Genomic DNA, 14951 nt, shown 5'->3' with positions numbered 1-14951 from the left:
TGTCTCTTTCTTTTCTTTCTTTCTCTCTCTTTTTTGGCTAAGAAAATCCATCAGTACTATTGACACAATTGTAGGGAATAAGTTAATGTAGGGAAGATGTAGGCAAGAGATCTGGGTTCCTGATGTTGTTGAGATCCTCACTGCTATTCTGCAGTCACATTTCACATGCTCTGCTTCCATCCCTGTTCACCCTTGGTTTGTCCTTAGCAAACCCTCAGCACCTCTGTATTTTCCCTAACCCCACAGCATAGGACGTCAATGAAAAATCAGTTTTATTGCTCATAAACTCAGGCATGCTGTTGTTAAATCAAGATCGTTCTCCATCTCCAAAGCTACAGTTCTTTCCTTCTTTTTATATTTTAATGTTTATTCAAAATAAGTTTTTAATGTTTATTTTTGAAGGAGAAAGACAGAGTACGAGTGGGGAGGGGCAGAGAGAGAAGGAGGCACAGAATCAAAGCAGGCTCCAGGCTCTGAGCTGTCAGCACAGAGCCTGACACAGGGCTTGAACCCATGAGCTGTGAGATCATGACCTGAGTCCAAAGTCAGACACTTAACTGACTGAGCCACCCAGGCGCCCCTATTTATTTTTGAGAGAGAGCGTGCGAGCAGGGGAGGGACAGAGGGAGAAGGGGAGAGAAAACCCCAAGCAGGCTCCACACTGACGATGCAGAGTCTGACACAAGGGCTTGATCGCACAAACTGTGAGATCATGACCTGAGCCCAAAACAAGAGTCAGACACTTAGTTGACTGAGCCACCCATGCATCCCTCTTTCCTACTTTTTCAAGCTAACCCCTACTCTTCTGTGCACCCCACTAAGACCTCCCTCCATCAGCACTGCCCTCTCTAGCACATACAGCCTCTCTCTTCCTATAATGACCTTTGATAATTCAGACTTTTATTTCTCAAGACAGGCCTTCACTTTAATTGCTTAGTATCAGTGCCATGTATTTTCTTTACATTAGCTTCTTGGCAGTTACAAACATTAAGTAAGTCTTGAAATCTTGAAATCTTGGTGTATTCTGAAATTCACAAATACAGAAATCTTTTGTACTTTGTACATGTACCCAGTTGTTGTTGGTTTTTTCCCCCCCTCAGAGTCATATGTTCCCTGAGCATATCCTTAGTCAATTGTCTGACTCTTGGTTTCAGCTCAGGTCATAATCTCACGGCTCATGGGTTCAAGCCCCATGTCAGCCTCTGTACTGACTGTGGAGCCTGCTTGGGATTCTGTCTCTCCCTCTTTCTCTGCCATTCACTTGTTCATGCTTTCTCTCTAAAATTTTTTTTTAATTTAAAAAAAAATTTTTTAAAGAAAAAATTATTTCTCAATTTACCTAGTACTTGACAGCTTGTAGAAGGGACCACATCACACTGAGAAAGAAATGCAAGAAGGCTGCCGCCAGCCTCACGTGCCGGCTACGGGCTTTACTCCCACAGACCAGCCTCTCAGAGTGTAATTCAAATCCAAGCCCTAATTACTGCAGGTCATGGAACCTAAGTGTTACCCGCAAACTCAAATACCACAAATTTGATATTAAATACACCAGGTGAGAAAGAGAGATTTTCACTGAAATCATTGCCCAGCAACTCTAAAACTGACATGAAACACAGCTATTTTCAGAAATATTTACATCCCTTGTATAGACAAAGCTATTCTAAGTACTTGTTTGAAATGCATAGATAATGATCAAACTAGGTTGTTAAAAAAAACAAACTCCAGCTAGTGTAAATTATTTTTAAAATTAGCTACAGTTATTATGTATCGTTATCTTTATTGCATTTTTCCATGTAATTTATCCCTCTAAATAATTCAAAAGGAAGCTTAGAGCTTTTTTTTTTTTGACATTTTACTATTTTAACCTAAAAGAACCAAAAATTTTATGAAAATGAAAAGAATCAAATCTGCTATGGATTTAACATATGCTTTCAAAATATCTTAGCAAAGGTAATACTCCTGAATAATTGCATACAATTGCCTAACTCTGGCTTAGAATTGGCTTAGAATTCAGTTTGATTTGCCATATGGAATGAGGATTCCAAACTAGGACATTATTGAACTCTTAGAAATGTGAAATAGTATAAAAATAAAAGCCTCTCTTTACTGATACTATAGAAAACAAACATATCCAGACAAAGTGATGGAGAATTACTTTTGAAAGCATTTCAGTTGTTGGACAAGTCTATGAAGCTCCCTGGAACTCAATAATCTCATCTGCTCTTTGTTAATACTCCATATTATTTGAGATAACTTGCAATAAAAATATATATCATGTAACATATAATAAATTATATATAAATGTAATATATATGTTATATAATCTGTATAATAAAAGAACAAAATAGAAATAAAACATCAAACTAGGGAAAATACGTATTAAAATATGAAGTCAAAGATAAGAATGAAAAAATAAGATGTCCATTCATATGTAGTCGACAAGATCTTACTAAGTCACTGCAGTTAAGCAGAGAATTGTTTTTGAGCTTTTTGGTGGCAAAGTGAAAGGGAAAATATAGTTCCATGGCATTCTGTATCTAAGAGGAGGAAACACACTAGGGTCCCAGAGAAACTGAACTCTTACCACTTAACTCCAGAAGAAATGTTTTTCAAGGGCTTCGTTTAACAGCACACATAGTAGATAACATCTCTAAAGCAAATACAGACTATAATTTCTGATAAACCATTCCTTACGGTTTTGCTTATTCAGTTTACCTTAATCTGCATAATGAAGTGATGACACTGTAAGAGGGTATGCCAAGAAAATAACCCCAAAATTTAAAGAATGGAAAAGAGGAGAAGCACAGTTTGTTTGGGTCCCTACCCAAAGTTATTCCATCACCTTTAAAAATAATTAATCCCAATTTACTTGAAATGATATTAGCTTTCACCAGCTAATACCAGTTCCTTTAAATTTCCCTCACAAGGCTTCCTAAAGGTCAAGTTATTTGTGCCTGACCTGTGTTTGAATATTTCTATGTAAATGGTAATCCATATGGTCAGTGCCTTGGAAATAATTGTTCAAATAATCTCCTTTTGGAGGGGTCCAACCCAAGTCTTCCAAACTGAATGTCACTCATTTATGTAAAAGAAACTTCTTCAAAAGGACAAAGTGATTGTCTCCAGCAGTGTTAATTCTAGCAATCCATAATCTCCTCTTGCCTTTCAGGTATTCAACTTTGATGTGCGCCAGTTGAACTGGTTGGAATACATTGAAAATTATGTTTTAGGAGTTAAGAAGTACTTATTGAAAGAGGATATGGCTGGGATCCCAGAAGCAAAACAACATTTGAGAAGGTAAGCCTAAACAGTTAATATTTATTGAGCACTTCCCACATGTATCTGATTTTATACCAAACATGAAATTGAGTGAAGGGGAGGAATTAACATTTCTCAAGCACTTACTACATTACAGTTCCTTCCTTGAATACGAGGCCCTCATAATACACTGTTTCACTTAGACTTCACCATGCCCCTATGAGGGAGGTATTTTGTTATTCCTTCCCCTCTCCCTTTTTTTTTTTTTCCTATCAGAGACATTTAGTCTCAAAGAAGGTAAATAACTTGTGAATGGGAACACATGAGAAGTACAGGAGCCAGATTTGAACCCAAGTTTCTCTGTTTCTTCTACCACATCCCATCATAATGGGATATAAAGAATACCCAACAAGCAGGAAATCTGACTGTACTGTTTAACATAGGCAACTCACTCAACCACTCTTCAAGTCCTTAAACTGCCTCGAGTTTCTTTCAGTCATTGTTCCATAAGGGAAAATGAACTATAGCAGTCTGATATAATTCTGGTAGAAACAAGGGGCTTTTAATACAACGATTTTAAGGATGGAAAAGTAAATTGTAAAGAAAGAAGAACCTTAAATAGCAGGCTAAGAACTTTAGAACTTACATTCTAGTGGACAAGAACCAGTGAAGATTTGTGATGTGGCAATATGATTAAAGTATATTTATGTTAGTCATGTTTGTAAGACAGATTAGAGACAGCTATGGGAGAGAGAAACTAGTCAGGAATATTATGGAAATCTGATCATTCAGAAGGCATGTTGTGGAAAGAGGAGAGAAAAAATCAAAATGTCATAAGGTCACACCACATACCTGTGAGCACCTAACGAGCCAGAAAATGGTGCATCTATGCTTCGGACAGCACAGCTGGGTATCTGATGCTGTTTTAACTTTGGTTTTGTATGTCTGTTCCCCAGGCTCCGAAATATTCACTACCTCTTTAATACTGCCCTCTTCCTCATCGCCTGGCGCCTTCTCATCGCAAGATCTCAGATTGCTCGGAATGTCTGGTTCTTCATTGTGAGCTTCTGTTATAAATTCCTCTCCTACTTTAGGGCATCCAGCACGCTTAAGGTCTAAGAACATTCAGCAATATCCTTTTATCTGGAATCTCCTGGATACCTCTAAAACAGCAAACTGTGGTTCTCAAGATTAGGAAGTAACAAAGAATATGCCCAAGCTCATTAACTGTCAATGTCTTGTCATGTATTCATCCCTATTTCTTACCTACCTATTGTTTTTATTTAAGTGAGAGAAGGAAAGTCATATCCTAGCCTACGATCATACATATCTTAGGAAAATTTATTTCCAGATTGCCTCCTAACGCTCTATGCCCTTGAACATAAAAGACCAAAGTACATCTGTCTGTTGATATTTAGTTTGTTTTTTTCTTGAAAGGACTGATTTTGACTAAATGAACATGGAAGAACATATGATAGAAGCTGAAATATGCTAAAGAAAGGCAGTTCTAACCTTGGAACCATTCCAGGGGTAGCCAGTATAAAAGTTTAAAGTCAAGATTAAGGAGTACCTGGGTGGCTCAGCTGGTTAAATGTCTGACTCTTAATTTCGGCTCAGGTTATGATCTCATGGTTTGTGGGATCAAGCCTCATATTTGGCTCCACACTGATAGCTTGGAGCCTACTTGAGATTCCCTTCCACTCTCTCTGCCTCTTCTCTCCGTGTGCACACACGTGTGTGTTTGCTCTCTCTCTCTCTCACAAAAATAAACATTCAAAAAGAGGAAGATTGATCTCTGCATCCTCAGAAATACTATAAAAGAAATAAATAACTGTCCACTGAAATCCTTTTTTTTGTTACACCATGGAAACCTGATTGAAGGCTGAGGGGGTTAGCAAAGTGGGCTCACATTTAGCATTTCCCTCAATTATACTTCTGAAATCTAAAAAACAAAAAACAAGAGTTGTAAATAATTGTATATAGAATGAGGGCTCAAGTATATGTGCATTGGGACTACTATACTTGTCAGTAAAAATTAGTTCTTATGATTTGAATCTGACACCTATTATTTCTAAATCTTTTCAATTACCCATTCTCCTGATAACTTTCTCTCAAGAGTTTCTTTCTCTTTCTTTGTAGTCACCAAACCCCTTATATTTAAGCTTATTTTGCTCAGGCCTCAGTGACTAACGGGAGGAAGGTACTTGGCTAGAATCATAAAAAAACAGTCCCCAGATCTTTGTTAGTGATAAAAGCAAAATTCCAAATACAAATGTAAATGTTAGTTTTAGTCTTTTTTTGTATAATGGGAAAATTCCTTCTCTGTGATCACCAGGACTTACTAGTATCTTGATCATCCCAAGTGCACAATGTTAACTGTACATTGTACAGAAGAGGACAGACTTCACTAAGTGACTCTAAGTTTAGATAATAGCTGTTTTATTTAAAAATGTTTTATGTATAATACCAATGGATTAATAGTATTTGTTCCCAAATTCCTATATGAATAATATAACTGTTATCCTGACTTTCTCATATTTGAGATACTAATGCATGCTGGATTGCAGCATTTCATGTTAAAAACATGAATTATTATTATATACTATTTGGGGCCTAAGCAACTAAAAATAACCACAACTACTGGAAAATGACACAAGCATAAAATGGTAATGATGGCAGTTATATTTATGCTTTCTGGAATGAGCAGTAATACTCAGAAAGCACATTCACGTAACTGAAGCGCACAGGGCTTGAAGGCAGCTTCTAGCCTGGTATTACTGGAGATTTTTCTGAACACCAAAAAGACCATTTTGGGGGAACTCTTCTGGGCAATGTCTTTTCCAATCTCATCTAAGGTCTGGGAACTTATTTCCAGGGCAGACACCCCAGCTCTGAAACAAAGCACTTGGTGATTTTTGGTTTGAGATCTCTATCTGATACTTCTGAGTTACACTGATTAAGATACAAACTATAGATATAATAAAAATGAAATCAAGATATAACTCACTGAGATTGGAGAAAACATAATTATTCTAAGGATTTACTATCTTTTGATTTTTGTTTCACCAGTTACATAAATTCCACTGATAAAGTATTCATTTTGACTTTTGATTAAATGAAAGTTTGAATTAAAAAAGTTTTCCTCTTCTAGTGTTGTATCTTTAACTGCTGACTACTACAGATCTCCTCCCTCCCCTGAGAAAAAGATAAAATCTTCCAAAGAAACTACCAGATGAATACAAATTATCACATAGATACATAATGCTTCACTTTTTTCTGATACTATAATAAGGTTACATTTACATGCTGAAGCACGTTTTATCTGTGGCATTAAAGAAATGACGTGAATAAACTTCTGTGATGACTAAGCAGTAAAATTAGGTATCTGTATGAAAGAAAATCCCTAATTATTTCATATCAAGACCAACCGACAATTACTTGAATGTCTAATACACACAATGCAATGAGAAAGAGCCTTCTTTTGGGGAGAAGGGGATGGATGGTAAATACAAAGAAAAGGTATCTACATTTCAAATGAAGTTTTGGTAATTCCTAATTTCTGTACCTCAACATACCTGTTACAGTAATGAAGATTTCAGAGTTTAAGACAATCCCCACCTAAAGCAATTAATACTAGAAAAAGTTTGAGGCAGGTGGGCATAAAATTCAGAAAAACATTTCTTACAATTTTATACTAACTCAACACCATCATCTCCAATTAACATCTCTTTCAAATAGCTGATTTAGAATCTCAGAGTAAATAGAGTGATCTTAGAAGAGACTAATCCCCAGTGTGTTATCTCACAATGAACATACCAAAGCAGGTCAGCCTAGAGTTTCCAAAAACATCAGTAATTTTCAAAGTTCACAGGAATCACATGTAAACTTCCACATGGCTAGTTTTCTAGGAGTGTAAATCTAATAATTATGTTCTGGAAACATGAACAACTTTCTGTAGTGAAAAGTAATGGTTGTCCCATATACTCACATAGAGGTAAGGGAAAATGCTCACTGCTTACTTTGTAAAAATATATTTTTTAAAATTTACCAAAAATAAAACTAGCAATCGCTGGTTTTACAATGTAAACTGGCTTGAGAGGCAGTAGTGGAGATACAGTTATGGTAAAGGACGCCTAACTGAAATTGGGTTTTAACAGCTAGAAACAGTTCTTCTGACACACAAATTAAAAAATTGGGTATGGCCTTACTTTATTTGAAATATCGATCCTAATTTGGAACTGTGGCTACATGGGGAAACGTGAGGCTGATCAACTGCGTCAATTTTACTTTAAAGAAATTAAAAATAAGTCTAGTATATCTAGTATAAGAAATCATCAAATTGATTTGCATAACTGCTTGAAAACAAAAGTGAACTTATCTTTTAGTTAGATCTGTTGTCGCTGAAGGTCTGCTTCAGTACGTTGCTTTCATCAAGGTACACTTTCCCCACACCTACTCAGTTTTACCTTAAAATTATTACACAAAATAGCATAAATGAGTTATGATATTTGGAAGAGCTGTTAATCTAATTCCTTTTGATAAACATCCAATACAATTTGGAGTTGCTAAGACAAAACTATTTAAATGTCTCACCGATCATAATCATAGATTCAACTCTGTTGACAGTTTTATAGACTTGAGTCAACTGCTCAATTTGCATCACTCATTCACTTTTTAATATGAAAATACAAAATAAATTCAATCTCATACAGTAATTTAGCTCCATCTGGAGCAAAAGCAAATTTAACAGACTGATATTTAAAGATTGCCATAGTTTTCCTAAGAGGAAAAAGAAGCTTAAGTATGAGAAACTGAGGCTTATTTGGGGATACATGATTGTAAAAGGACAAATTGTTTTATGTTTGTCATCTTAGTTAGAGTCCAAATGTTCAGGACTGAGACACTAAGTGAGTCATGTGTGTTTTTTCTTAACACAAAACCAAAAAAAAAAAAAACTCATAAGAAAACCAAAAAAATCTAAGGTAGTTTCCTAATCTTAAGATAATGCAAGGTGATTTCATCACTAAAAATTATTTCAAATGAGGGGAAAACTACAATAAGGGCATACTTAGGTGCTGACTATCTACTTTGGCTTGCAGAAGGTTTGCAATGGAGCTCCAAGCAGAAGGGGAGGGACTGATGAAATTTTAAAAGTCCTCTGGCTCAGGCTTAAGTAATTTTTAAACAATCAAAAATAGACATCTTGAACTCAAGTTCAAGATTCAAAGTTCTAAATTTTTAAACAGGTTGCATATAAATTTACTTTCTGGTACTCACATTACTAACCCAGGACATAAAAAGACAGAGTGCATAATATATCCCTACTTCTACCATTAAAAAATTAGATCTTAGTCATTACTTTAAGAACTCCAGTCGAGTTTGTATTAAAGATTGCAAACTTTGCTTGCATTAATAAATTTACAATGAAATGCAGTGCTATCATAAAATGTGAGAGAAATGTGATATTAATCATCTAAATTGAGAACTGGAAGTAATTTTGTAATTCTAAGATTGAGTTAAGCTTTTCCTAAGAGGTAGTAGTCTGTATTGTATAAATACTGCAGCAGAGAATTATCCACCTAGGTATTTCATCTCCTTTTACAGGCCAATGTATACAAAACAGCTTTTAAAAAACTGATTTCATATAAGCTGAAGACTCAACTTTTAAAATATTTAGCCTGGAATATATAAATATTATGAATACCCTAATAAAATGAAAAAGGAGGGCTGAATAATAAAGTTGGGTACCCTATTGAAGATGCCCTCCCCAGGCACAAGCCAAAGCTCCAGAATAAGGAGGTCAGTACAGTGTTCTCTGAAATGGAAAAAAAACACATGGTGAGGTCAGAAACTCCTAGCAAATCCTAATACACAGGCAGACTTCATCATTCCTCATCCCAAAGGCTTGTCAGAATCTTACTACTTTGATTGCCAGAAACCTGATTTTGACTATCTGAGGAATCTCATATAGAAACCTTTCTTATCTAGTAAAGTGTAAATCAATGGCAAAGCAGGATTTTGCTTTAAAGAAATTCCTTTTATAAGTCAGCTTTAATAGGACAGATTAATTACATTAAATTTTTCATATCATATTTAGAAAACATGGGAACAATTAAAAATCATATGTAAGTACCAAAATAATTTTAAAATCCTTTTTAAAGACACTTAACTGTTAATATCCTAACTGAAAGAAAATAGTTTTAAATCAGTATTATTTTACCTTTAAAGAAAATAACTTTGAAACTTGAATGAACTGTCTGGAAAGCAGATTCACAGAACCAAAATTCAGTCTCAAATAGCTAAAATTCTAAGTCAAATTCCTTTTGAGAAATATTCTATTAGTTCCTACTCTAACTTTACTGGAAATAGTATCTGGAAAAAAAAAATCAGTAACAGAAGGCTCATTCATTATTTGGAATTTTCTGGAATAAAAAATCTTTCAGAGCATGTTATGCCACCTATGTTAATCAGTTAACTTAATGGCTCTTAATGACAAACTATATTTTAAACAATAATGCTTCTGTTCTTTGCTGCAGAATACCATTCAACATAAGCTTTACTTCAAAGCAGTTTTATCAGTTATTTCTCGTCTCCATTGACATTATCTGTCCCAACTATTTTCAAGAAGACATTTTTTAACCTTTAAAAAAAACCGATTTGATTTTTCCAAACTGTAATTTGTGACATCCCATTTTCTAAAAACCACCATTTTAAATCTAGTCTTTTAGACTTGCTCTTGTTACTTACCTGGAATTTTATTTTCCCATTTCTCTAAATGATTTAAACCATGGGGATTGCTAGCTGATTCCTCTATCATTCAGTATTACAAAAGGAAAACTGATGTTGGCACACATTTTCCAAATACAGTTTTTAATGGCACCTGAGTGATATCTCTATTTTTAATCTTTTATAGTTTGGAGATTTAAAATCAATCCTTAAATACTAAGAAAGCTAGAACAACACAAAACAAAACTAATTAACAAAATCAATCCCATTCAGGACACTCTGAATGCAAACACTCATAATCCAGTTTTATAGCTTAACGGACACTGTTTAATGATAACCTCTCAGATCTGACATGATCTTGCCTTATTTAAATATTTGCTTCATGTTTCTACTTTATATTTAAAGTTACCCTGTTGCCCTTCACCCAAACATGTATAAAATAGACTACTTTTCCTTTTAATACTTTATATTCTGATAATTTTCATCATCAGTAGTGGACCTTGTTATTACTCACCTCCTGCTTCCTAAGTATATAGAAGGATCAGATTAGAAAATTTAGCATCTTTTTTTAAAAATGTGCTTTCTTCTCCCTGTAGAAGTGCCCCCTCTACAATTTGTGAATGATACCTCTGTTACTTATTATAGCACCTGGGTACCTGCCCCTGTAATAATTCATGTTAATCTTCCACGACCCTGCCTCAAACAGTTAGAAAAAGCCAATAGCCAGAGTTTAAAGAAAAGCAGTTACCTTCCTCAGACCAAATTATTGGATAAATGGTCTTGTCATTATGGCTTAACATGGATATGGCTATAACATAGGGACCCATCCCTGTTTTCCTTTATTAACAGTGTGACCTGATCACAACTTTTTAAACTCTAGACTAGTTTTCCATATGTTTTACATATTTTATTCTGACATATCTTTTAAAAACAAAAGGACGCAAACATTTGCACTTATTAATGCCTTTTTCTTTAGATGTGGTTTGACTTCTTTCCTTCAGGCTGTTTGCCACCAAGAAGCAAGGTCTGATTTCGATACTGCCCATTTGCTATGAAAATATCAGAAGGGGTCATCTTCAAAGCAATACTCCAGTTAGGCTTATTCACTGATTAACTGCATAATTTCTTTTAGGACATTTATAACAGACACAACATATATAGGATTTCAGTTTGGGTTTTTCTTTCTTTCTTTTTCATAGGTGTGATTCCCACTTCTCATTCATATTTTCTTCTCTTTGAATATATTGCACAATATTTTATTATTAAAAAAGGTTTTAGGTCTCAGGCAAAAAGTTTTTCTCCTTCACTCAGGAGGTGCTAATGTGTATTATTTTCTAAAAGAGGTAAGTGGTTGTCTGTGTGGCCATCCTCAAAGGGGACCTAAGGAGAAAAAAGACCAAAGCATTAGTTTTAATCATTACACTAGCCTCTAATCCCAATGCTCTATTTTGGCAATTTCTTTCAGAGCACCAAAAGCTACTGTTCAGATTTAACACTGATGCTGTGACCATTTAGCACCATTTCCACTGTAGCACTTACAGAACTGACGGGTTTGTAGGATCCAAGTCGGAAACGACAGTAAATTATTTCAACTATAAATTTCCCAATTCCATGTAACATGCCTGTAATAAAAAAAGTTCATTTTCAATTAAATTATGGTTTAATGAAATCGTTTCCTAAGTTAATTATTTCCTAAATTATTACATAAGAATAAAAAACAACTATTTATAATGGAATAGATTAAGAAAATAAACAAAGCAGTTTGCTTTATTCATTTCTATGGTTAAAAATAATAAGGCAGTTGAATTCTAAAACAAATGGATTTCCTTTCAAACTCACAAGGCCACATGATTCATGATCTTCACCATACAGTCTCACAAGGGTGCTTTACACAGCTCATACTCATAGCATTTTGAAAAATAAATAACATCAGCACCACAAATTTAAACAAATTCAAATGAAGCAGTGACAAAGTCTTTCATAAGAAAACCTATTCATTCATTTCAGAAACATAGTTAAAAAACATAATTCAAAGTATATACCCTATATAGCTCCATGTAAAACTGAATGGGGGTTGGGGATAAAGAAAGAATGGTTTCCTTTCTTATCTATTGTGATTAACTCTCAAGTTTTCATGATGATGATTCTAAAAGTTATCTATGAGAGAATCTCATAATCTTGGGGCAAAAAAAAGCCCCCAAAATCATGAAAATAATTTGAATTTTTGGTTGCACATATTGCGTGGTTCAAAGACCATAACATATGATTTTTACATACTGTAATACCTTAAATGAAAAAAAAATTATATTCAAGTGTCTACTATTTCTAAGCATTTTCTCATCTAATCCTATAACAGACTTGTAAGTTATATAGTATTCTTCCCATTTTTATAGATGAGAAACTTTCAGAAAAGGTAGGTGACCTGTACACAAGCCTATCACCAAGTGATAGCAGATGGCAGAACCTGGATTCAATTTTAGGATTCTTAGCTCACTAAATCATCTCCCCTGAATTACTGAATGCAGTGAACTTCGTTATGTTTAATGCTTATTCAATATTAATTTTGGAGATGTGGAATTCTATCTTAAAGAAAAAATTCTTAAAATATCAAAACATGGGAATGTATGTATTTCTTGCTCCTGCTAAGTATCTTAATTTCAGTGTAACACTCTAGAAATTAGACAAAAAAAAGGAATGACTCTTAACCTGTTGTTGAAAAGATTCCTCCAACAATACCACAGAGTCTTACAAAAAACTGCCAGAAAGGCATATGTTCCTCAGTGACGGTTACCATAAGAGAACTGAGATCATATTTCATAAATATCCCAGAGACTCCATGGCTGCCTGCAGCATGGTTAATGACGCGTTCCTAAAAGCAAGGGGAGAGACAAGAGGAGGAGAAAAACGGGATTCACATCATTGGGTTACTTGCACAGTCAATATGAAGCCCTACAGCCAACTATACAGGAGGGATATCCAAATCTCTTTATCAATTGTCCTACTAGACTGAGCTCTTCAGAGACAACTGAATTATTCTGTATTCTTTGTGTAGTTAGCTTCTGAAAGAATCAAAAGAGCAGAGTCATTCTCTCCTATTTTCTCAAAAAAGTCACTTTACATACAAGCGATCTGTACTGAGTTCAAGAGCTTACAAGTGAATGGCATCTTCTTCATTGATCACATCCATAGAAACTAAGTTCATATTTTGACATACTTTTTGTAAGAATTCTTTGCTAAGAATTTACAAAATAATTACATTTGTTTCCTGTCATTGAAATGATCAGATTTAAAAACAAGTAATTCTGTTGTTCATTTTATTTAAGCCATAGGAGATACAATCCAGGAAGAAAACAGAATGCACTAATTTGAAACAAATCAATATTTGAGTTACTGGTTCAGTTTCTAAAGATAGTTTTATTCTTGAAAGGAATGGAACTAAAATCATAAACCTAACATAGTGTGTATACTGTCCAAGAAAATACATTCCATCCTGTTTACACTTCAAAAATCAAGTTTCCAAACTGTCTAATAAATTTCTGTTACAGCGTGAAACAATTATGCTACCATAGTGCCTTGCTGACTTTTGTAATAACAATCCCTATTTTTATTAAGCCATAACTAAACTGAAAGCTTTAGGAATACAAATAACGAGGGAAGTTAAAACAATTTCATGTGAGGCATTACAAACCCCCTCCCATCAGAACGGAGCCGTACAAGCCACTGATCAAGTTTCCAATAAAGTGATTTCACCTTAAACTTCTGATATGTTCCCTATGATACCATAATTATATTGTCATCACCTATATGGGTAGAAGATCCTTCATCACCTGTATGAAGGATCGGGGGTTCACGTAACAAAAGACTGATAATGATTCACTTTGGTTTCAGGACTAATAAAACCCAGCGCTCCTCCTCTTGCCCCCCTTCATCCCCCACTTAACCAACTCTAGTTACTACACTTATTTTTTAAGTGAAACACAACTATGTTAGTCACCCTATCAGCACAAACATACTAAACAGAGATCAAATGCTTGGAGATTATATATATTTTTTCTTTTTTAATTAATTTTGCTGTTTAAAATATATCTGGGAGTTAATTTCATATCAGTATAAAGAGATCTTTTTCTGCTTTTCTTTTTTAGTTTTTTGTTTTAAATTTACATCAAAGTTAGTTAGCATATGGTGCAACAACATTTTAGGAGTAGATTCCTTAATTCCCCTTACCCATTTACCCATCTCCCCCTCCCACAACCGCTCCAGTAACCTTCTGTTTGTTCTCCAAAATAAAGAGTCCCTTATGTTTTTTGTCCCCCTCCCTGTTTTTATATTATTTTTGCTTCCCTTCTCTTATGTTCATCTGTTTTATATCTTAAAGTCCTCATATGAGTGAAGTCATATGATCTTTGTCTTTCGTGGACTAATTTTGCTTAGCATAATGCCCTCTAGTTCCATCCACATAGCTGCAAATGGCAACATTTCATTCTTTTTGATTGCCAAATAATACTCCATTGTAAATATATACGACATCTTCTTTACCGATTTATCCATGATGGACATTTGGACTCTTTCCATACTCTGGCTATTGTTGATAGCGCTGCTATAAACATTGGGGTGCATGTGCCCCTTCCAAACAGCACGCCTGTATCCTTTGGATAAATACCTAGTAGTGCAATTGCTGGGTCATAGAGGAGTTCTACTTTTAATTTTTTGAGGAATCTCCATACTGTTTTCCAGAGTAGCTGCACTAGTTTGCATTCCCACCAGCAGTGCAAAAGAGATTCTCTTTCTCCACATCCTCATCAACATTTGTTGTTCTCTGACTTGTTAATGTTAGCCATTCTGATGCGTATGAGGTGGTATCTCATTGTGGTTTGATTTGTATTTCCCTGAGGATGAGTGACATTGAGCATTTTTTCATGTGCCAGTTGGCCATCTGGATGTCTTCTTTGGAGAAGTGTCTATTCATG

The 14951-nt window shown here is 34.8% G+C and overlaps 2 protein-coding genes across 4 annotated transcripts in view; one reads left to right on the top strand and one right to left on the bottom strand.

Annotated features, from left to right (window-relative positions):
• The window catches only part of FAR2 (fatty acyl-CoA reductase 2), an 80848-nt gene extending 74225 nt beyond the window's left edge, over nt 1-6623 (top strand). The window contains exons 11-13 of one of the 2 annotated variants that reach the window (XM_077774589.1): nt 3170-3297; nt 4215-4389; nt 6435-6623. In XM_077774589.1, coding sequence (XP_077630715.1) covers nt 3170-3297; nt 4215-4377 — 291 coding nt within the window. In that variant the 3' untranslated portion in view covers nt 4378-4389; nt 6435-6623. Of the gene's footprint in view, nt 1-3169; nt 3298-4214; nt 4658-6434 lie in introns of those variants that run through there. The other variant, XM_077774588.1, reaches the window with a different exon arrangement.
• A 3321-nt stretch (nt 6624-9944) lies between these two features.
• ERGIC2 (ERGIC and golgi 2) overlaps nt 9945-14951 on the bottom strand; it is a 47744-nt gene continuing 42737 nt past the window's right edge. For both annotated transcript variants that reach the window (XM_077774590.1, XM_077774591.1), the window contains 3 exons: nt 12691-12853; nt 11524-11606; nt 9945-11364 (listed from right to left, as the gene is read on the bottom strand). In XM_077774590.1, the coding sequence (XP_077630716.1) occupies nt 11302-11364; nt 11524-11606; nt 12691-12853 (309 nt within the window). In that variant the 3' untranslated portion in view covers nt 9945-11301. The remainder of the gene's footprint in view (nt 11365-11523; nt 11607-12690; nt 12854-14951) is intronic.

This window comes from Crocuta crocuta, unplaced genomic scaffold, assembly GCF_008692635.1.
Source record: "Crocuta crocuta isolate KB4526 unplaced genomic scaffold, BGI_CrCroc_1.0 scaffold176, whole genome shotgun sequence".
NCBI classification, from domain to species: Eukaryota; Metazoa; Chordata; class Mammalia; order Carnivora; family Hyaenidae; genus Crocuta; species Crocuta crocuta.
This window is presented reverse-complemented; position numbering and strand designations above follow the sequence as displayed.